This window comes from Panthera leo, chromosome E3 (assembly GCF_018350215.1).
Source record: "Panthera leo isolate Ple1 chromosome E3, P.leo_Ple1_pat1.1, whole genome shotgun sequence".
Classification (NCBI taxonomy): domain Eukaryota; kingdom Metazoa; phylum Chordata; class Mammalia; order Carnivora; family Felidae; genus Panthera; species Panthera leo.
This window is the reverse complement of record NC_056694.1, coordinates 9,775,274-9,798,674: the sequence shown is the minus strand read 5'-3', so window position 1 is coordinate 9,798,674 and position 23,401 is coordinate 9,775,274. Positions and strand designations below refer to the sequence as shown.

The following is a 23,401-nucleotide window of genomic DNA, read 5'->3' as shown; positions in this document are numbered from 1 at the left end:
CACTTCTGTGATGTCCTCTCCTCAGTGGGCTTCTCAGGCTCCCCTAGGATGGTGTTCCGGGGGCCACGTCTTCTTGAGGTCAGCACCCTGGTCCTGTTAAACCATCAGCCCATCCTCCCTGCTGTGGGCGCGACCTCGGGGAGCCGCCCAACTTCCGTTGACTACTGCAAGAGGGGACAAGAGAACTTTTCCTCCTGAGGACCGGGTCTGAGGCATTGCTCCTGGGAATCAACGGAGACCTCTCCCCTGTCCTGCCTGGGCTTTCTCCTCAGACCCCGTCCCCAGAGGATGGGGGAGGGTGCTGCAGGTGTGTGTGTGGGGTGGCAGTGTCCCCAGGGGATGGGGGGTTTGCTGCGGTGTCTGGGGAAGGGGGGGGGCGGTGTGTGGCAGTGAGGTGGTATCTGGATTGCCGGGAGCCAGGGCCTCCTTAGCAGGATATTGAGAAAGTCCAACCGGGTGGGAAGAGAAGTTTCCACCACTGCCCCTGCCCGGAGCCTTCAGACCTTTTCACACTCAGGGCAGTCCTGGAGTTTCTGCCTCCGGGGTGTGGCCGTGAGCAGCCACTGACACTCTGGGGCCTCTCCTCAGGCTGACCTTGGTCAAGATCACTGCCACCGATTCCTGTGAACTTTGAATCATTTCCTTGGAACTAATAGGTCAGGGCTAAGGAGTTCCCTTAACTTGGGTCTCCCACGCACAAGGCCGGCAGGGAGGGGCCGGGGACACACAGTGACTGGCCAGCAGGTGTTGCTTTCTGAGACACTTCCCTTGGGCTCTGGAATTTCTTTTTGGGGGCTGGTGGGGGGTTGTTTCTCTGGACAAAACCACCCTAGGTTATAACACCCGCCATCCCTTGCCCACCCAGGTGGAATCCGTGGCGCGGTGGAAATCAAAGGCTCTGGAGGCTGCACGCTACCTGGCTGTGTGACCTTGAGCCAGCCAAGCACTCCACACTTCCCATCTGGAAAATGGGGAGAGAAGGATCTAATGGAGGACTTCTGTAAAAGGTCTTTAATAAACGATTCCTTCCTTCTCTCCCGGGGTCTGGGACCTTCCAGTGTCCCCAAGTGCCGAGAGGCTGCTGGCAGAGCCCCTTACCCTCCATCACCCCCCTCCCAGTTGTCCTGGGAGCCCAAATTTTTTCCGCTGGGTGGGACTTAGTCAAGCATCATCTCTCCCAGGGCCGCTGACTGGCAAGGGACAGGGGTGAACTGGGGCCACTCCCTGCAGACCTGGCCTGCAAGCCCAATCCACGCAGCCACCGTCTCCCCTTCCAACCTGGGCCCCTGTCACATTCAGGAGGCACAATCTGTCAGTCAAGGACCCTCCTAGGGAGTTACAAGGTGTTAGGGTCACTTGGCTTTGCTGTAGAGAAGGCAAGAGGGCCTCCTGTGTGCTCTGAGAAGGAAAGATTTGGATGGGCTGGGCCGTCCCGTGCATGAAATGCACAAGCCCAAGGTGCCGAGGCGGCAGAGTTCTCCTGGGGGCTCTGGGCTGCTGCTTGTGCTGAGGGACAGCCCTTAATTCTTAGCTCCTGATGGGAGTCTGACACAGCCTGTTGGGGCTCCATTTGGCTTCCTTCTTGTCCCGCAGAGCTTGGTGGCTGGTGCAGGGCAAAGAGCTCCGGCCTGAGAGGCCCTGGGTTTAGGCACTCAGCCCTGCTTCACAGGAAGCAGTCGGCCTTGAGCCTCCCCTTGGTTCTGAAGTGAGGCTGGACCCTTGGAGCCTCTTGGCAGTGACACTGAATGCCGGCTCTGTATCATGCACCCAGGACAATGACCGATACACCTGGCTGGAGTCACAGTGGCCAAAGCAGAGGCCAAGATGGGGCTCTGGGGTCTGACCTCCTGCCCCAAGCCGATGGGCGTCTCTGGGACAGCCACACACTCCTTACAGTGGGCAGAGATGACGAAGCCCGGCGCACGGATACACAGGTACCTTTTCCTGTCCCTGGGCATATGAGTGTGTAAGCTGGCCTGGAGCAGCCACGCATATGCCCCCGCACCTGCCCCATTTCTCACACGGTGCCCAGCACCCCAAGTCCTTCGGCAGCCCTTTCGGAGCTGCTCAAGAGTTTCACCATCCCCTGTGTCTGTGCCACCAAGATGCCCCTATACCAGCCAGTCCTGCCCCATCTCCACTCCACCTGGTAAGATGAAGGGATGCCGTGGGGTGTCCTGACTAGGAGCCCAAGGAGAGAGGTGGACACACCAGCAATCTTGGAAGGCAATGAGGACAGTCATTCCAGCCTTAGCCCTTAGGCCCCAGGGAAGGGACAGTAGGACAGCCTATAGGAGACAGCGGGAGCAGGTCCTGAGCCCCCAAGGGAACTTTGGAGACAGGCTGATGCCCTCGTTTTCTATACAAATGAAGAAAGCAGTCTTTCCCAGGGCCACCAAACAGGCTAGAGTCCCCAGGGCCAGAGGTGTCCTCTCAGGGGATTCCTGAGTATCCTGGCAGGCATCCTGGTTACACTTTGGGAAGCGGGAACCCAGGACTCGGGCAAAGGGCAAAGACTGGTGAGAAGGGACAACGCACACACACAGAATCTGGGACTCCTGCAAAGACAGCTGCTCCACAGGGACGTCCTCCTGACCGGCGGGGAGGCAGAGAATGGGGCCGGGGCCATGAGGCCAGCAGCCACCCAGCTCACCCCACCAGAGGGACTCCTACAGGACCCTCACTCTCTGACCTTACCCCCTTCCCAGCCCACAGAGGACTCAGCAGTGCCACACGGGGGTTTATTCCAGTCACAGCTTCCAGAGAAACTCAACAATAAATTACATCATTAAATAAACTCCCTGCTGGACCATGCCCCCTTCTGCCCCTCCTCCTCTCCACCTGCTCCCCCAGGACCCTGTGGGGACCTGGCCAGGCCCGCCCCCTCCACTGGGCCACAGGGGAGTGAGCCTCACTGGGTCTCCGTGAATGAGGGTGGAAGGAGAGGCTCCACGCCCTGGTCCTCGGCCCCTCGCACTCACTTGCCTGACCTTGACAGCTGGGCAGCTGCTAGTCAGCTGTCTCCTCCGGGGGGGGAGGGGCAGGAGGGGGCAACAGCCGCCCCACACAGGCCTGTGTCCCTAGAGGTGCGTGGGGTTCTCCAGAGAAGGGTCCGTCTTAGTCATGTGCAAGACCACGGTGGGGGCCTTATAGTGGCAATGGGTGCCACGGCCATAGCCCCCGGGAGCCCGGCAGGCCTTTGCCCGGGCCCGGCCAGCTGCCATCTTGCGGTGGCACAGGCTCTGCCAGGTCTGGAAAGTCTTGGAGCTCCACACCCAGACCCCGCTGGTGATGCCCACCACCAGCGACATGAAGATCTTGAGCATAAAGACAGCCACGGTGGGCACCGACCCCCCTTGTAGTGAGCAGTCCCTCCGGCCCCCGGGCATGGGGGCTGCCAGGCAGGGCTGCTCTGTGGCCCGAAGGCGCCAGAAGTCCATGTTGAGGCGTTCATAGACATAGCACACAATGACGCAGGTGGCAGGCACCGTGTAGAGGATGGAGAAGACCCCAATCTTGACCATGAGCTTCTCCAGCTTCTCCGTGTTGGTGCCGCCTGTCTTCATGATCTTGCGGATGTGGAAGAGGGCCACGAAGCCGGTCAGGAGGAAGCTGGTGCCCAGCACCAGGTAGCAGGAGAGGGGAACCAGCACAAAGCCCGTCAGGGCGGCCGCATCCATGCTGGCCACGTAGCAGAGCCCGGTCAGCTCGTCGCCCGCCACCTTGCGCAAGGTCAGGATAATGATGGTCTTGAGGGCCGGCAGGCCCCAGGCCGCCATGTGGAAGTAGCTGCCATGGGCCTCGATGGCCTCGTGGCCCCACTTCTTGCCCGCTGCCAGGAACCAGGTGAGTGTCAGCACCACCCACCACAGCGAGCTGGCCATGCCGAAGTAGTAGAGCAGCAGGAAGACGAGCGTGCAGCCCGTGTTCTCCAGCCCCTCCTGGATCACGTACAGTGCTCCTGCCTCCTGGTCGCACGCCACGCTCTGAGCGCCGGCCACCGCGCGGATGAGGAAGGCCAGCGAGTAGACGTTGTAGCACATGGACAGGAAGATGATGGGGCGCTCGGGGTACTGGAAGCGGTGGGGCTCCAGCAGGAAGGTGAGCACGGTGAAGGCCGTGGAGAAGAAGCACAGCGCCGACCACACGGCCATCCAGACGAGCGCGAAGTCCTTGTCGCGCCGCGACCAGAACACCTCGACGCCGGGCCCGCAGCGCGGCGCGCACGAGCGGCTCTTCTCCACGTACTGGAACTTCTCTGGGTTCTCGCAGGTGCCGCCGCCGCCCGGGCCAGAGGCGGGGTCGCCGGGGGGCCTCGCGGGCCGGGGCGCCACGGGCAGCATGCCCAGGCCCTTGTGGGGCTCCGCAGGGCCGGCGGTGGCGTTCTCGGGCGCCTCCATGCAGAGCGCGTGCGGGTCGTTGCGCGTGGGCAGCCGGGCGCAGTCCAGCGAGTCCGGCCAGCCGAAGTTGAACTGCTCCATGATGGGCGCGCAGCGCAGGCGCGCCTGCTCGCACATGGGCCGGCAGGCGGGGATGGGCGTCGAGACCTGGTCCGTGCACATGGGCGCGTACAGCGAGCACAGGAAGAAGCGCAGGTGGCTGTGGCAGCCGTACTGCACGAGCGGCGCGAACTCGGCCAGCTCGGCGGCCGCCTCACCCTGCGACGTGTGGCCCAGCAGGTTGGGCATGCGGGTCAGGTTGTAGCCGATGCCGCGGCACATGGGGATCTCCACCGCCTGGCAGGGCGCCGGCCCTCGCCCGCGCTCCGGATCGAAACGGCCGATCTCCAGCGCCGCGCCGCCCGCCGCCAGCAGCTGCCACAGCAGCAGCGCCCGGCGGAGCGGCGGCACGGCCATCCCGGGCGGCCCCGGCCGAGGGCGGGAGGGCGGCCCCGGCTCACTCGGGCCGCGCCGTCCGGCGCCCCCGTGCCCGCCCGCCACGTCGCGGGGCGCTGGCCATCGCCGAGCCGCCCTCGTGCGTCCGGGCGCCCCGGCAGCGCGCAGGGAAGCCGCCCGAGGGAGAGGAGGCACCGAGCCCGCTGAGCCGCCACAGCCGCTGCCACTCGAGCGGCCGCGGAGCCAGAGCCGGCGCCGCCTCCCGGGGCCGCCGCTACAAGCCTCGGGGCGGGGCGCCTGGCGGACACGCCCAGAGGCGGGCCCTCCGCGCGCTGGGCACGCCCCCCCACCGGGCTTTAAAGGCGCCGCGTCTCGCCGCCGCGCCGGGGCATCCGCGTAGGCGAGTTCCGGCGGTATGGGCTGCACGTGCGTCCTGGACCCGCGCGCTCGCACTCGGTGCTTCCCCTTCCCTTGCTTTCCCCGCTCTCCCAGCGACATGACAATCGAAGACTCCCCCGCCCTCCACCCCGGGTCGCTTCTCTTTACCCCAGGCGGCAGACCATTGTTAGAGGCCTCCACGCGTTGGGAAGCCTCCGGCTTGTATTCCAGTGGCTTGTATTCCAGTGCTTCCTGTGCCTTCACCAGTTGTATGTGAGTTTGGGCTCTTCTCCCTCAGCCTCAGTTTCCTTTTCTGTAAAACAGGCAGATAGATAATCCTGTAAAAACAAGCACACATGCTGCTTATGGGTCACGCTGCACACTTGACTTCATTGGTCTCTACTCCTCAATCCAGGTGGGGAAACTGAGGCTCAGAGGAGTGACATACCCACGGGTATGAAGCTATTAGGTGTTGCATTTGTTACTGTCTCCGAACTTATTTTTCTTGTTTTGTTTTCTTGTTGTTTTTAAGATACTAATTTTTTTAAGTAATCTTAAATGAGTAAGGTCCGAACTTACAACCCCGAGATCAAGACTCATATGCTCTACCAATTGCACCAGCCAGGCGCTCTCCCCACCCCCGTACTGGTTTCATAAGGTTGCTGCGCTCCCCTGGGGGACACAGGCTCCGCCCCCCCCCCCCCCCCAGGGTGCCACCTTGCCACCTCTGGGACACCCTTAGAAAGTGCTTCCCTTAGAGCTGAAAGACTGGGCTTTTTATTGATTATTTTTTAAAATTTATTTTTGGGAGAAGACAAGCAGGGGAGGGGCAGAGAGAAGGGGACAGAAGATCCAAAGTGGCTCTGTGGCTGACAGCAGCAAGCCCGATGTGGGGCTCGAACTCACGATCCGCAAGATCATGACCTGAGCCGAAGTTGGAGGCTCAACAGACCCCCCAGAGCGCCACCGAGGTGCTCCATGGACTCTGGGCTTTTAAAATCAAAGTATAATTGACACATAACCTCATATTAGTTTCACATGCACAGCATGACTCGCTGTTTGCGCACATTGGGAAATAATCAGCCCCCACGTCAAGTGGTCACCATCTGGCATGGTACACAGTTACACATTTTTTTTTCACCAGTGATGAGAACTTCCAAGATTCACTCCCCACCACCCGCCAGTCCCCGGCAGAGCCCTGTTCTCCTTCCTGTGCCTGCAGAGCAGAGGGGCGATACACAGCAACGTCCCACGGGTACCTTAGGAGTCCACCTCATACCCTCCTCACCTAAACCTGAGAGCCATCAGGATGACATGAGACTGTTACCCCCCTGCTTCCATGGGCAGCTCCTCAACCACGGGGAGCGAGGAGGACTGTCCTCGTGGTACAGATGGATTCACCAGTGCACAGTGCGGTATCTGTGACCCCCTACGGGTGTGGCTCAGTCCGCCCGTGACAATGAGTGAGATCTGGAACGGCGACCCCAGGCGGCCCACCCTGCCTGGGGTTGTTGGGGGCCACTTGGAGTCCCAGAGCACCTGTGTCTGCCCTGCCCGCTTCCCACCATGGCTCCCAGAGAAGCTCTGCAGGGAAACACAAATGCCACCCAGCAGACCACCCACAGGGCTCTGCTCTGGTCTGGGACTCACTTAGAGACTATGGTCCCACCCCCACCCCAGGCCCTGCCCCGTCTGTCCTCACCCCCTTGACTTAGACGTACCTGGAAAACTCAGACTCCACAGGTCCAGACGCACTAGCAGCTGCTCAGGGTGCTGAGAGATAGGCTGAGGGAGAGACCTGCCCTGCAGGGGGGCTGGGAGAGGGGCCCAGGACCTCCCGTGAACGAAGCAGGCCCTGGGCCAGGCACTTCACACAGTGGCCTTTCTAACCCTCCTAACAGTCTTGCAAGGACTTCTGTAACCATTTTACAGATGAGGAATTGAGGCACAGGAAACCCCAGATAATTTGCTGGGATTACACAGCTCGGAAGGATCAGGGTGGGCGTTCAGGCTCTTCCACGGCATGAGGCTGCCTGTCACCAGCAGAGGAAGGGCACCTGCCCCTTGTGGCACGTGGTGGAGACTCAGGCTGGTGCACTCACACCATGTAGAGACTTGCCTGCAGGGAAGGGAGAAGGAAAGGTGGGGGGCGCTCTGTATTGGGTGTGCACCCAGCCTCATGCTCTCGGAGTGGCCCCGTGAGATTGGGCATCCGTGGAGGGGCATACAGCCTTGTGGCCAGCGCATAGCGTGCACTCAGCCCACCTGAGCCACGACGGGTGCGGCTACAAGCTCCCGACCTTCCCAAGGAGGTAGGGTATCTTGCAAAAAAAGGACCTGGCATTGACCCCCTGGTCAAGGATAACAGTTTCCCAAAATGTCAGCAGCAGCTTCCCATTGCCCAGGGTGAAGCCCATGCTCCTGGGGATGAAGCCCTTCCAGGCACAGCCCCCAACTCGCCTCTTCATTTCCTGCCGTGACTTCCCCCGCCCACTGTATCCCCCCCACCTCCCCACCCCCTCAATGGAAGCACCAAGCCACATCCCGCCATCATGCCTCCAATCTCCCCAGACCAGGAGACCTTTTCTCTCCTGCCCTGCTTGGCACAACCAGCCTCCAGCATCACCTCGCAGGGGCAGTCCCCCAGCCCAGCTCTCCTAGATGGGGCTGGAGGGTCTGCTCTGTGGGCCCAGGGTCCTTGTCCCCGCATTGTGCACTCACAGTTAGCCCTCCATCCATCCCCACTCCACCCTAATACCAGCAGCTGCTCGAGGACCTTGGGAACATTTTATTTCTCTGTGTGTCTGGCCTCCAGGAGGCAGAGGTGCATGAATGATAGCGGGGGCCCCGCGTCAGGGTGTGTGTAGGAGGTGGGGGCTCCAGAGGTGCCCCTCTGCTGGCAGCCGGGCGGGGAGGCTGAGGCCAGTGGAGGCTTTTCCCACCACCAGCCCTGGCCTGGGAGCCAGGTTTTTTGTGCTCCTGTCCCCCAGCAGGGCGGAGAGGAGTCTGGGGGCCCTTCCTATGTAGCAATGGGGGAGAGGGCGCCCCAGGAGCTGGGGGATGCCTGGACTCTCACCATGGCAACAGCTGCTCCTGGGAAGCCAGAGGTGGGGGTGTGGAAGGGCCCCTCCCCCATGCAGATGCTGCCTGGAGAGAAGAGGCCTCTTGGGCCGCCTGCCTGCCCACCCACCCGGCTTTGTCACTCGATCTCCCTCTTTACAAAGGCAGAACAATACCCGAGGGCTCCCTGAAAGGGAGACTATGGACTGGGAGGAGGGGGATTACCATCAGTGCCCACCCCCATTCCTGCTTCACTGGGCAGAGGGGCCGGAGACAGGGGCGAGGGGGTAGTGGAACCCTCTCTCAGCTCCTCCCGGGGGAGGCCTTCCTTCCTGGGGGTCCTGCACACGTGGGAAGGGACACCTCCCCACCTGTGTCCCCCACGCCCCTTTTGTCACCCTCGCCTGCACTCCCAGAGGCCCTTCCTCCCACGGTCTCCCTGACTATGGCCACATATCACTCCCACTGGACACTTGCTGCCCTGCCCTTCCCCAGCTTGGCTCTGACCCTGCCTCCTCGAGGACACTCCCCTGCTGGATGGCCCTGGTGCCTGTAGCTGGGCCCTCTTCCCCACCAGCCTGGGTGTCTTGGGTGCCTGGCCGGGACAAGCTCCCATCAAAGTTTGTTGAATGAAAAGCATGTTGTAATGAGGAGGGGGTCGGAGATCTTTCTGGAAGAGCCTGAATGCAAATGGAGCCTGAGGGCGGGGGAGGGGTATTGACTGGGCCCTGGAGCACAGAGGTGTTTGTGGGAGTAAGCAGGCCCATCCCGCACCTTCTCCGGGTGCCCAGGTGCCAGGACACCCTTCAGGGGGGCTGTCGCTGGTTGGGGAGGGCCCGCCAAGCTACAATGATGCCCCTGTTCCTGGGCAGGGGCAGGTGCAGAGTGATGCCACAGTCTGGGCAGGCAGAGGTGGGCAGTGCTGGGACAGGGGAGGCAGGGGCGAGGTAAGTGTGTGCATTTGCACAGGGACATGCAGGGGCCTGGTTGCTTGTGTGTGTGTGCACGCGTGCCTGTGCACGGGGCAGGGCCAGCTGACATGCTCGGTGGTGCTCAGGGAATGGGCCCACCTCCCTGAACCCTGGTTCTGACTCGATTTCCCTTTATGGGGGTGTCCAGGGCTGGCCTGGACTGTTCTATTCTTACTAAAGAAGCATTTAAAAAACTCCTTATTAGGGCATTTCCAGTTTTCACAACTGATCAGCATTAGAGGTGAGGAGAGAAGTAATCCTTTCCCCTCTCTTTACAAACCCAGCCCTCAGACAACCAACATTAAGAGTTCAGGCACTTCTCAGGGTGCCTGGGTGGCTCAGTCGGATAAGCATCCGACTTTGGCTTAGGTCATGATCTTGCGGTTGGTGAGTTTGAGCCCCACGTCAGGCTCTGTGCTGACAGCTCCGAGCCTGGAGCCTGTTTTAGATTCTGTGTCTCCCTCTCTCTCTGCCCCGCCCCCGCTTGTACTCTCTCTCTCTCTCTCTCTCTCAAAAATAAATAAACATTAAAAATTTTTTTTAAAAAGTTCAGACACCTCTTCTGATACTTTCTTACTTTGCAAACACATACATGCATAGTTTAGTCTTTTCTTAGCTTTTGTTTTACTGAAATGGAATGAATATTCTACATTTTACACCTCATTTTCCTCACCTAAAAATTTATCATGGATACAGATAGATGGATGGATAGATGATTAATATAAGCATAGCACAATGTCGATGGTGGAATCTACATTCTTGGTTCAACTTTCTGTTCATTTTAAAGTCTCATAATAAACTATTTGAAAATAATCTGTCACGAATGTCTTCCTGTGTCGATACACAGGATCCAACCCATTACCCATTCTTCTTCTTTTTTTTAATTTTTTAAAATTTTTATTTTTGAGAGAGAAACAGAGCACGAGCCGGGGAGGGGCAGAGAGAGAAGGAGACACAGAATCCCGAAGCAGGCTCAGACCCGACTCGGGGCTCAAACTCACGGACCGTGAGATCATGACCTGAGCTGAAGTCAGACACTCAACTGACTGAGCCACCCAGGTGCCCTTAACCCATTCTTCTTAACTGTCACTCTGATTCCCACTGTGTGGAATTATTATAAATTATTTAGCTAATCCCCTTTAGATAGACATTTAGGTGGTTTCTGTTATGATTTCTATTACCATGCAGATAAATGAATATATGTATCTATATTCAGGGTCTGCAAAATGTGGTCCACGGGCCAAATCTGGACCCGCTGCCTGTTTTTGTGAATAAAGTTTTACTGGAACAAAGTCATGCTCACTGGTTGACACAGAATCTGCAGTCTTTGAGCTACGATAGCAGAGGGAGTTGTGATAGAGACTACATGGCCCACAAAGCAGAAAATAGTTACTATTTGGCCCTTTATAGAAAATGTTTGTCAAATGCTGAATGTACTTGTGCTTTTATTTTTATAGCATAGAGTCTGAGAACTTGTTAGATCAACGGGTATATGAGTTTTTTTTACAGCATCATTGAGGTACATTATTGATGTGCAATTCACATATTTAAAGTGTACAATTTTGGGGCATCTGGCTGGCTCAGTCGGTAGAGTGTGCAACTCTTGATCTCGGTGTTGTGAGTTTGAGCCCCACCTTGGGTGTAGAGATGACTTAAATAAAATCTTAAAAAAAATAAAGTGTACAATTTGATGACTTTTGACGTATGGATATACTTGTGGAATCATCACCACAATCGAGGCAGATAATGAGTATCTTCTGGTTAAAATGCAACTATCTTGCCAGGCACTAGCACATTAAAATGTTAATAACTGGTACCTAACTGTTAGATACAATAACTGGCCAGTATAGTGTGAAACGAACTTAAAAATAAGTCCTGGGGCGCCCGGGGGGCTCAGTTGGTTGAGCATCCCACTCTTGGTTTTGGCTCAGGTCATGATCTCAGGGTTCATGGGATCAAGCCCTGCGTTGGGCTGTGGTCAGAGCCTGCTTGGGATTCTCTCTCTCCCTCTCTCTCTCTGCCCCTCCCCACTCTCCTTTTCTCAATATAAATAAGTACACTTTTTAAAAAAAAGTGTATTTATTTTTGAGAGAGAGAGAGAGAGCGAGCAGGGGAGGGGCAGTGACAGAGGGGGACAGAGGATCCCAAGCAGGCTCTGCGCTGACAGCAGAGAGCCCGACGCGGGGCTCGAACTCACAAACCATGAGATCATGACCTGAGCCAAAGTCAGACACTTAACCGACTGAGCCACCCAGGCACCCCTAAGTAAATAAACTTAAAAAAAAAGTACCATATTTTAAGTATTCATTTACCTTTTTTTTTTTTTTTTTTTTTTTTTTGTGAGCTCTGTGCCCGATGTGGGGCTCGAACTCAGGACCCGGAGATGATCAGGAGTCGCATGTTCTACCAACTGAGCCAGCTTGGCACCCCTAATTTATATCTTATTTGGTCCTCTTAACACCTTATGAGATGGCTCTTATTTTAGTTTTCATGGGCTTAGGGAGAGTTAAAACTACTGGCCTAAGGGCAAGCAATAGTGCCAGGATTAAAAAATAATAATCGTGAATATATTCTTCACCCCCAAAAGCTGTCTTGTACCTTCTCTCCCCTTCCCAGGTGCGGGACTGCGGTCAGTGCAGTTTGGTTTGCATTTAGTTTACATGAGCGGAATGTTAATGTGATTTTGTAGGAATCACATCTTTCGGCAGCAAATGTTAACTGAGCACCTCCTTTGCGCCGGGAGCCTTTGCTCACACAGCACAGGCAGGGCTGGCCTGGCCGCCTGCTCTCTGGCGGCCCAGGGACAGCCCGAGTCGTAGATGGGAGAGCCACCACTGTGGTGTCAGCCGATTGCTGCGGTTAGAGAGACGCCAGGGTGCGTGTCAGAAGGTGATACATGAGCTGGGTCTCAAAGCTAAGTGGGAGCCAGGTAGAAGAGAGGGAAGGGTGTTCTAGACAGAGGGCACAGCCTTTGCAAAAGCTTTGGAGAGAAAAAGGCAGCAGCCTGCCAGGGTCCGTAGTGGAGGCTGGAAATCTGGGATTTACCGTTGGGCAACGGGGAGCCTGGGAAGATTTTAAGGGAGGGCATGCTATGGGGGGCAAAGGACAAGCGTGGGCTCTGCGGCAGGGGGCGGGTGCAGGCAGGGACCCAAAGAGGTGACGAGTGCGAGTGCGTGAGTGTTGGAGAGGAAGGTGCTCTCACCAGGCCAAGGGAAGGGGAGAGGTATTTGAGGCAGAGGGTTGCAGAGCTATGAGCAGGAAGCAGGCCCTCTCAGCGCAGGGACTCTGGGGTTGCCGCCGGGAAGAGGCACCCCTCCTCTGGGGAGCCCCTCGTCCTGTGTCCAGCCCCAAGCCCTGCTGGGGCTACTGCAGCCACCCTGGGGCCAGGGCGGCCCGGAGGCGCCCGCGGCTACTGAAAGCCGCTTTTGTGCGGCAGCTCCGGCTCCTGTTTCGTTGACGTTGGAACCTGCTGCTTATTTATCCAACTTGAAGGGAAATTCAGCAGCAGCGGAGGGGAAAAAAATAACCTCAGCTGCCGAGCAGGGAGGAAGGAGGCCCCAGCCCGGCCCCTGCCGCCTCTGCCGCCCTGCCCAGTGCAGCCGGGGGCCTCGGGTCCAGGCCCATAGGCTGTCCCGGCAGCGGACGGGCCTCGTGCTCCCCAGCCCGGGTCTCCCTTGGCTCCAGGGCCCGGGACCACCCCCCTTCTGAAGCTGCGGTCTGCAGGGCTGGCCTCTGGGGCTTCCCCAGGGAAAGTCACCTGCCTGTGGGGCAAGTGGGCCCTGACCACCAAGGGTCTCACCTCCTTACTCCGCCCCTGCCTGGGGAGGCTCCAGGCTGGACGGTCCTGAGCTCCTGAACGTGTTCTGGAGCCTTCCTCCTGCCCCGCCCCAGCCCCCCCCCTCCAGGGCAGCCAGCATAGGAGCCTGGCTCTAGGCCACACTGGCCTCTCAAGGTGTGAGGGCAGAAGCCTGACAAGGCCTGTCAGATGCAGAAGCATGACCTTTAGCCACTCCGGACCGTGGCCTCCCTCAGCCAGGGACGGACGTGTGGAGGAAAAGGTGTGGACGCTGCCCCCAGGCCCCCCCCCCCCCCCGTACGGCCCAGGGAGGGCCTCCCACTGCTTCACAGCCCAGACCGCCTCCCCTTCCAGGCTCCAACTCTTTCAGATTATGGTCCCAACCACTCCCTGTGTCCTGTGAGGCCCTTTCATACCCATGACCTTATTTGTCCCATTTTACAGATGAGGAAACTGAGGCTGAGTGGTCAGCTGGACCTTGGGCCAGACACTTGGCCTATGCCCTGCCTTACCTCTCTGCCTTAGGTCATCCCACCAGGGAGTCCCCGCGTCCATGGCCCCGTCATTGTGTCTCTCCCAGCTGCGGCACAGGCAGGGAGGATGTCCCTCCATCTTGGTCCCTCCCTGGTCCTCGCCGGTTGCTTGTCCTTCCTGGGTGTGCTCTGGGGAGAGGCAAGGGGAGCGTTATCCCACGAGAAGGACAGAAGCCCCCTTCCCATACGTCTTCTCCTGTGGCCTGTACTACCATTTCGGCAGGCATCCCCACCCCCCTGGGGCAAACCACACGTGGATCTTTGACGCCTCTAGGCCCCACGCAGGATGGTTCAGGACACAGTTTCTGGATTCAGCTGCCTGGGTTCAAACCGTGCTCTGCACCTGTCATCTTAGCTAATCTGTGCCGCCTCCCTGAGCTTGGGCCACGTCTTGGCTCAGGACAACCCTCTGCTGACTGTGGGTGGACTCTTCATTGCCATTGCTTTCTGATTATTCTTTTTAAAGAGAAAGAAACAGAATATATATAATTTATAATCACACATATTTTAAAAACTAGCATTATGTTCTGTGCACACTTTCGAGTTTACTCAATAGAAAGTGAAATGGGGCGCCTGGCTGGCTCAGTTGACAGACCGTGAGACTCTTGATCTCGGGGTCGTGAGTTTGAGCCCCATCTTGGGGGTAGAGATTACAAATAAATAAACTTTAAAAAAAAAGTGAAAATCCAGGGGCGCCTGGGTGGCTCAGTAGGTTGGGCAGCCGACTTTGGCTCAGGTCATGATTTCGCGGTCCGTGGGTTCAAGCCCCGCATCGGGCTCTGTGCTGACAGCTCGGAGCCTGGAGCCTGTTTCAGATTCTGTGTCTCCCTCTCTCTGGCCCTCCCCCATTCATGCTCTGTCTCTCTCTGTCTCAAAAATAAATAAACGTTAAAAAAAAAATTAAAAAAAAAAAGTGAAAATCCAGGGGCGCCTGGGTGGCTCATTTGGTTAAGCGTCCGACTTCGGCTCAGGTCATGATCTCATGGTTCGTGGGTTCGAACCCCACATTGGGCTCTGTGCTGACAGCTCGGAGCCCGGAGCCTGCTTCGGATTCTGTGTCTCCCTCTCTCTCTGTCCCTCCCCAGCTCATGCTCTCTCTTTCTCTCAAAAATAAACATTAAAACATTTTTTAAAAAAGTGAAAATTCACATTCTTCATGCCTTCTCTTCCCCCTCTCTGGAAGGTTCCCTGTTGGCAGTGGGATGTGTGTCTATCCAGACTCAAAGACATTCTTACAGGTGAGTAAAATTGGGATGCTTTTGTTTACTTATAATACTTTTGTAATTTTTTTTAAAAGGTAGCATTTAAAAAATTTATTTATTTATTTTGAGAGAGAAAGAGAGCGCATGGGAGGGGCAGAGATAGAGGGAGAGAGAATCCCAAGCAGACTCTGCACTGCCAGGGCAGAGCCTAACACAGGGCTCGAACCCACAAACCACGATATCATGACCTGAGCTGAAATTACGAGTCAGACTCTTAACCGACTGAGCCATCTAGGCACCTCACTTTTGTAATTTTTTAAATGATTTTTATTTTTAAGTAATCGCCACATCCAGCATGGGGCTGGAACTCATGACCCCGAGATCAAGAGTCACATGTTCCTCCAACTAAGCCAGCCAGGTGCCCCAATACTTTTGTAATTAAAGTGATACATGCATATAGTTGTTTTTTGTGTGTTTTTTTAACTGAGATATAATTTATGTTCAGATGCACAAGTCTTGCGTGTTCAGCTTGACCAATTAGTAACAAAGTGAATATGGGGGCGCCTGGGTGGCTCAGTCGGTTGAGCATCTGACTCTTGATTTTAGGTCAGGTCACGATCCCAGGGTTGTGGGCTCGAGCCCCACGCTCAGCACAGAGCCTGCTTAAGATTCTCTCTCCCTCTGCCCCTCTCCCCTGCTCGCGTGCTCTCACTCAAAAATAAAAAAATTAAAAAACAAAAAAATCCCAAAGTGAACACGGCCCTGTGACCACCACCCAGATCAAGAAACAGAGCATGTGCGCTCCCCCCCGCCCGCGCCGCCCCCCAGGCCCCCCCACCCCCCCCCACCGAGGGCTGCTTCGTGTCCCCTTCCAGCCAGACGCTCTGCTGTTCTTGTTGCTTGTGTCTCAGCTCTGCTGCACCTGTTCTGGACCGTCTTATAAATGGGATCCTACGGTATTTGCTCTTTGTGTCTGGCTTCTTGCGCTCGGCGTGGTGTCTATGAGACTCCTCTGTGTCATTGTGAGTCTCTGTGATTTGTTTGCTCTTATTGCCGAGTGGGGCTCCGCTGTATGGACGTGACACAGTTTGTTCTGGTGACGGACATCTGGGCCGTCTCCAGTTTGGGGCTTGCTTATAGATGGCACGTACATCTTATAGGCTGAGTGTCTGTGTTCCCCCAAATTCCTGGGCCAAAATCCAACCCTCTGTGTGCAGGTAACGTAACGAGGTGGGGTCTTTGGCAGCTGACAGGTCATGAGGGTGGAGCCCCATGAGTGACACTAGCATGATTTTTGTTTGTTTGTTTAAGTAATCTCTACAGCCAATGTGGGGCTTGAACTCACGACCCTGAGATCAAGAGCCGCTCACTCTTCTCACTGAGCCAGCCAGGCGTCCTGAGACTAGCGTCTTTATACAAGCTACGTGCACCAACGTGGTGAATCTTAAATCGTAAGGCTGAAAGAAGCCAGGGCCAGCAGAATACCTACTGTTCGTTTAGACAAAGCCTGGAAACAGGCGAAAGTAAATTAGATTGCTATTTAAAACAATTTTTTTTCAATACTTATTCATTTTTGAGAGACAGAGACGGGGAGGGCAGAGAGAGAGAGAGAGAGAGAGAGAGAGAGAGAGAGAGAATCTGAGGCAGGCTCCAGGCTCTGAGCTGCCAGCACAGAGCTTGATGCGGGGGGAACCCACGAACCGTAAGGTCATGACCTGAGCTGAAGTCAGATGCTTAACCGACTGAGCCACCCAGGTGCCCCGGTTTGCTATTTTTGATAAACGTTACAGAAATGCAAAGCAGGTGACATCATAATTGGTAAGTAGATGTGGCAGTCATGCAGGGACCGGGAGTTGGTTACGTTTGGGAAGGGCAGGAAGGGGCTCTGGGACTGGCAGTGAGTGTCCCTCTCTTGGCCGGGTGGCGTCACACAGGTGCTCGTCTGATAACAAGTTTCAGTGCGAACACCTACATTTGGGGCACGTTTCTGTGTGTTAGGTTTTCCCACGGAAGAAGGAAAGAGGCACGAGAAGTATATGAAGGGAAATCCAAAAGTCCCCATCCCTCTCCCCCCTGCAGGGTTGAGATGGTGGGTCTCACTCTGTTTCCTTCCGGAAACTTCTATGCACTCACCTCCCTCCATGCACGTGTATACAGAACAACGGGTGTTTTCTTGTGTTCCCCTTCAAAGATGTATGTACCATTCTGCAGCTTTTTTTCACTGGATGGGTCTTGGGCCCTTTCAAAGCTCAGTCTGCCCCCTGAGTAACCGTGGCTCAGCATTTCACACAGCATGAAAATATTCTAGCTGGACTGGATGAGTAATAGTACCCACTGCGTGGGGTGTTTCCTCAGTTTCCTTACCTGGAAATGACAGGAGCTGTGAAAGGAGATTAACTTGAGGTTCAGATGAGTCCATACAGGAAGAGCCGCTCCTAACGGTGTGGGACACACGTCCGTGCCCCCAGCATCGGCTGCGTAGGACTCGTTGGTTTGAATGATTGTGAACGTGTCATTTGCTTTAATAGCTAGAAGGGCAGGTCCTCGTCTTTTTTCCTCTGGATCATCGTCTTGGCTCCTTCTTGCTCACTTTCTCTTCTAGAAGAACTGTGTCTTCTACTTCCTTAAGTAGTCCTATTGGATTTAGAGATTACTTTATTGAAGTTATAGATTAATTTGGGGAAACTCACGCTTTTACAATATCGAGCCCACCCATCTGGAAGCAGATTATCTCTCTTTATATTCGGGTCTTTTCCTTCCTTCGTTCCTCCCTTCCTCTCCTGCTTCCTTCATCCCATACACATTTACTGAGCACCTGCTATGGCCCACATCTGGGGACACAGTGAGGACACAGACCCAGTCCCGGCCGGAAAGGCTGATGATCCATTCGGAGATTAGTGCAGATAGGTACACGCGCGTGCACACACACACACAGACACACAGACACACACACACACACACACACACACACACACACACATGCTGGGTGATGTGGGGCTGTGAGGGCCTGCAGGTGTGGGGGCACAGAGCCATGCCCTGAGTGGCAGGGTGGAGGGTGGTAACTTAGCTGGGAGGGGCAGTCCTAGGTGACTCCTGCATACATTTCTTGTCCCAGGTCTTTATCCCAATTCTGAGCCCCCTCAGACTCTCTTCCAGATTGAAGGACATGTTCATCCAAAAGCCCCACTGAGTGCTGAGAGGGGGAGGTCCCCCCACATCCCTTGTCTCCCCACATCCCATCATTGGTGTGCTGGGGCCTAAGGGCAGGTGGGGCTGAGTGTGCAGGGCCCTGAGTGTCTTGACCCAGAAAGTAGTGGGAAGCCTCTGCAGGAGACCGTAGAGATGGGGTGCCATTCTCAGACCGGCACTCTGGGACCTGGGGGAGGGGGCTGTGGCCTGTCAGGGCTGCACGAATAGGGAGGAAGGGAGTGTGCGGCTACAGACAGGGAGCCACGTGAATGAACGAATGAACGATCAGCCCCCATGGACACAGTCTGCTGGTAGGGAAGAGTCCAGAGCTGGGGAAGGGCCAGCCCTCCCCGAGTGCCCCCACGGTGACATCAACCTCCACACCGGCTTGGCCCTCATCAGCCAGGGCAGGGCTCTGACCACAGGACTCTCCAGCCTACAGGCTTCTCCGCAGGGAGGCCTGAGGTTGGGCCAGCTGCCTGGCAGGAATTGGGACCAGGGAGGGGATGCTAAGGGCAGGACGTCCCCACCACGGAGGGGTGGCATCTGCTCGGGAAGGGGAGGGGGCGCCGTGGCCAGGCGGCTCCTGGGTGTCTCGCCTGACCTGGCGGGTCGGTGCCAGGAGGGCCCTAGGCCATAGCAAGGGGCCGCCCCCTGCCCCGCATCCTTGCTGCGTCCGCTCCCAGGAGGGGTGGGGACACGGCAGCCCCCATCCCGCCCCCGCACAGAAGCCCTTTCATGGACGGCTGGCTTGGAGCCCCACGCCTCCTTCCTGCCGGGCCCCCACGCAGATCCCCCTCTCTGGGCTCCCGCGGCAGGCCCAGGGTGGGGAGCAGCCGGGCACGGAGCACAATGTGGCTCCTTGTTCCCCAGCCCGGCCGAGCCTCCTGGAATTGGCCCATTTCCTGCCTGGGCCGTGGGGCCTTTTCCAAGGTAAATAAACAAATACAGAGAAGTTGGGGCCTGGGGTGGAAAGCGGGGTGTTGGGGTTTTCTTTCCGCCCCCAACCCCAACCCCATGGCCGTAGTTGCTGTGTGGCCGCAGGGGCAGAACAGAAGGCTGAGCCCCCACCCCCAAATTTTTTTGGCCCCAGAGAGAACAGGACCCACTGAAGATTTGGGCCTCCCAGTCTCCCCAGGTCCTGCCCTCACCCAGGGCTGCCCCCGGAGAGGAAGCAAGGAGCCAGGGACCCCCGGCAGGGGTTCCCAGGCAGGGGACAGGCAGCGGAGGTGTGGAAAGAGCTCTGCAGTGGATGGCTGTCCCCGGGCTCCTGTACCCTCTGTGCCACCTCGGGGGGCTGTGTCCTTGGGGAAGGAAATGGCCTCCAGCTGCAGAAAGGGCTGGAGGGGGTGGGGGTGTAGTGCCTGGAGGGCCGCAAGCCCCTCGCTGGGCTGCCTGACCTGGACAAGTCACAGCTCCCAGGATTGGGGGGAAGGAGACTCAGGGCCCGTGCCCCAGTGGTCCTGGTTCTTTTGTCCAGATGTGAGGGGAGTGGCAAGATCAGACCCTGCCTCCCCCAGCATCCCCCCCCCCCCAACATGTGCAGGCTGAGCCCACCTTGAGCTGTGGGGATGAGAAGGACACAGAGCAGGGAGTGGGGGCTGCACGCAACCCCTCGCACTCCTCCGCACCCCGTCTTCTGCCTGCTCCCACCTGGTGCCCATAGAGAAGGCCCATCGGGTGGCACCTACTTCCTGAAACCGATCCTTCACATTTGTTTCCACAACCTCAGGCCCCGAATCCTGCCTTCCTTCACTTATGTTCCCTTAAAAGGCATATACCCGACAGCACAGCATGCCTGATGCCAATGGGGAGCCCCCCGGGGTGCGCGAGGCACAGTCCGCTCCACCTGCGGGTCTGGAAGTCTCCCCAGGAGGGCCGAGATGGGGGAAGCAGACAAGTGATAAGGTCCCTGCCCACATGGAGCTTCCGTTCCAGAGTCCTCCGAAAAGGCATCTGGTTCCCTGACCTTGACCTGCGTGTGCTGGGTGTGCCTCAAACTTTCCCATTACTTCCGAATGCTGGCAGGGCAGCACCTTCCCCACCACCGCCCCCCCCCCAACCCCCCAAGGACCTCTCTCATTTGTACGAGGTGGCTGCCAAATTCCCATTTCCCACCCAGCCTGCCCTCTGAGTCCCGACATCCAACTGAGTGCCTGGCATGTGTCTCCGCTAGGACAGCCCACGCCCACAGCAACCAGAACGGGGTTCTTGTCTTTCCCTCACCCCCACCTGCCCCTCTACCTCTCTTCTTGTCCTCACTGCGGCCGGTGACGTCACATCCAGCCAGGGGTTTGTGCTCAGAAACCTGGGAATACTTGGATTCCCAACGCCCAGTTCATCATCAGCCAGTCCAGGGAATATCCTGAGTCCCTTCCGTTCGTTGTAATCACACCACCTTATTGGACGTGGTTTGTTTGCCCAACGAGTTACTCTGTAATAACCAGACAACAGACCCTTTAGGGACAGATGGATTTTTCTCTCTGACATAATTGACTTCAGCCCGGTCCCACGCGGACACGTTCAGACTAGTGGAGCTCAGTCTGAAGCTGGGGCTCCGTCTGTTCTCAGGGTGTGTGGCTCTGAGGCCGGTCCGGGTGTCCACCATCTGTGGCTGGGCCCTCCTCTCCCCCGTGTGTGCGGGGACCAGTCCTCCCAGCAGGGTCACCAGGGGAGGAAGGGGTAGGGGAGCTCCGCCCAGGAGGGGCCCAGCACGCTGTCAACGTCCCTGCTAGCAACGAGGTTGGTTACAAAGAGGGTCTCGTGTAAGTCAGTGCCCTGGAGAGCCGGGGCCAGCTGACCCTCCATGGCTGAAGCAATGATGCCCGGACTGTGTGTCCGGGCTGGGCCGGATAAGGTTCTAGGCAGCGGAATCTACACTCTCCTGGTGCACCTGTTCCCTTCCGTCCACAGCCCGGACACCTGAGCACATCACCCGCAGCCCTGGTCTGAGGCCCCCACCTCCACTCCACAGAGCGGATCTCCCACCGCCCAGCACTGTTTTTGGCACAGTCCAGGTACGTGGCCACCTTGCCTGCCCTTGGCCTCGGCTGACCCTCACCACCTTGCCAGCCCGGGGCGGGCGTGAGGGGGACAGAATGACAGGAGAGGGCAGGGTTGCGATTTAGAATCACCCCCGCCCTGCATAAACCCACCAGACCCCATGATGAATCGAACTTCACAAAGGACCAGGAGGGTAAAGACACAGAGTCCCCGAGGAGCATGTTGCTGGGCTGGAGAGACAGGAGTCTAGACGGTGCTGACCCTGGGGTGAATCTGAGTTGGGGGGGGGGGACCCGCAACCGGAAGCAGCTAACTCTGTGAGGGTTTAAGAATAAAATGCAAGAAAAACGAGAAGAAACGGCTCATTAATCACCTAAAATAAGTGTAGTCTTAGGTTTCTTTGCAGGGAAGAAGATGTCTGGCATGAGTTTTTAAAGCTAAATGGGAGTTTCTCAGGCTGTTGGGTGGCAGTGGGGACAGGAAAAGGGAGCAGGTGCAAAGACCTGGAGGGCTGAAAGAATGTGGCCCGTTCTGGAAACAGTGAGTTCCATGTGTTTGTTAGTTACAGCGACAGAAAGGCAGTAGCCACTTCAACAACATAGAAGCTTCTCTCCCCACCCTCCCCGCCTCCCTTCTCATGGGAAAATCCAGAGGGAGGCAGTCACCGCTAACTTGGTGTCTCAGCTCCATGAATTCCTCAGGGACCCAGGCTCTTTCCAGCTCACTGCACATCCCTGGAATGCAGGTTTTGACCTCTTGGCCCAAGATGGCAGTTAGAGTCCCGGCCATCACACCCACATTCCAGGCAGTGGCGTGGAGGAAGAGGTGAAGAAAAAAGGGGGGGAATATACATGCCAGTGTGCTGAAGGAAGGCTTTCAGAAGCTGACAGGTGACACTGTTTATAACCTGTTGGCCAGAACGTGGTTTGTAACCACCCTAGCCACAAGGACAGCGAAGAGATTATTCTGGGTGGCTGCATATCCAGCTAAAACTCGGGGGTTCAAATGCCACAGAAGAAGGGGAAGGAGGTATCAAGGGACAACCAGAGGTCTCTGTCTCTCTCCTTTGGCATGGCTGGATCCAGCTGTGGGGCCGGGGGACTAGAGAGGCGGGGAAGGTGGACCCCTGCCCCACGGGCGAGGGGCTGGCCCCAAGTGTTAAGCAAGAGAGCGAACCGCTCAGACCTATTCTGGGGGGGAGTGACGTCAGCAGTGTGAGGGCTGTGTTAGCGTGGGGACGGGCAGGGGGTATCCTGTGTGTCTGCTCAGATGACTGATGAGGCTCCCTTCTAGTGGCTCTTAGCCTTTCATAGAGGAAAACAGACCCCATCTTTCTCAGAACCACCGCTTCCACACTCCTCTTCCCTCCCAGAGAGGGTGGCCTGGATGCAGAGGGAGCGAGGGATGAAGGGTCCAGCCTTCTGCTGGCCTGGGGCCCGTGCTGGCACCTGCTGGGGTCTGCCGGCCTCCAGGATGCGGGCCTGGCTTGCACCCCCTCCCACCCTTAGCTGACGTGGCACCGTGGCCACCACAGATGCCTCTGTGGCTGACGGCTGGCTTTTAACCCTGGGACTCGTCCTGCAGGACCCACTCGGAGGGGCCTTGGAGAGCTCTGTGTCCAGGCTACCCCTGCCTGACCATGCTGGCCATCGTGTCCACTTTGATGTGGCTCAGTCCAAGGGGTTTCCTCCACAGTCCCAATGGCAAGAGAACCCCACCCCTGGTTCCCTTCTCCATTTATCCAGAAGCCCAGGTGGGGACATGCAATGTCGTCACTTGCTTTCCCACGAATCCCAGGTGCAGGAAGTGGGGGCCCCCGCCCCGCCCTCCTTCTTCTTGTCTGGATTGTTTTTCTCACCATAAACACTATGGTCCAGTGTCGTTCTCCAAGCCTGGACCTTGGTCAGTTACAGCGGAAGGTGCTGGCATTAAGTTCATTCCTTTTCAAGATGGCACGGTTGTGTGGTTGGATGCTAGACATCCCCCCCCCCCCCCCGTCTCCTCTTCCTCTTTGCATGGCCTTTCCCAGGACGTAGCTCAGAACTGCAGAAGAGCAGAGCATATGAATAACGAAGCAGTTCCCTCCACCTCCCACCATCGAAGCAGGAGCCAGAAGGCTCTGGATGGAGCTGAGGTTAGTGGGGTGTCGTGGGGGGGGGATTCTGCGACATCTGTCCCTTCTGCCACCCCTTGCCCCAGAGCATCTCCGTGATCCCGTCTCATCGTCCGGGGCAGATCGGGAAGTTAGTTCACGAGATTATCAGTTAGCGATGGTCACTCCCTTCCCCACCGCCCCCCTCCATGGCAGGAGCGTTAGGTTGGGCTCAGCCGTGACACGCCCCAGCCAGCCCCTCCTTGTCCACAGAGGTTGAGGGACGTGTGGAGCCAGTCCTGGACCCGACTTGGAGCCAAGTCCAGCTGCCCGGCAGAATGA

The 23,401-nt window shown here is 57.2% G+C and overlaps 2 protein-coding genes across 2 annotated transcripts; one reads left to right on the top strand and one right to left on the bottom strand.

The window, feature by feature from the left end:
* The first annotated feature begins 288 nt into the window (after positions 1-288).
* On the top strand, positions 289-23,401 carry LOC122210288. The gene is made up of 7 exons (XM_042922911.1): positions 289-307; positions 866-1,007; positions 1,772-1,934; positions 14,757-14,811; positions 20,878-20,981; positions 22,997-23,101; positions 23,333-23,401. The coding sequence occupies exons 1-7, from the start codon at positions 289-291 to the stop codon at positions 23,399-23,401; spliced, it is 657 nt and encodes a 218-aa protein (XP_042778845.1).
* On the bottom strand, positions 2,737-4,856 carry FZD9 (frizzled class receptor 9). Its single transcript, XM_042921058.1, has one exon. The coding sequence runs from the start codon at positions 4,854-4,856 to the stop codon at positions 3,081-3,083; it is 1,776 nt and encodes a 591-aa protein (XP_042776992.1). The 3' UTR covers positions 2,737-3,080.

Coding starts and splice junctions, on each gene's coding strand:
- FZD9 (XM_042921058.1), bottom strand. CDS start 4,856: ATGGCCGTGCCGCCGCTCCGCCGGGCGCTGCTGCTGTGGCAGCTGCTG.
- LOC122210288 (XM_042922911.1), top strand. Junction 1,008..1,771: donor ATGGAGGACTTCTGTAAAAG/GTCTTTAATAAA, acceptor TCATGCACCCAG/GACAATGACCGATACACCTG. Junction 14,812..20,877: donor ACTCAAAGACATTCTTACAG/GTGAGTAAAATT, acceptor TTCCGTCCACAG/CCCGGACACCTGAGCACATC.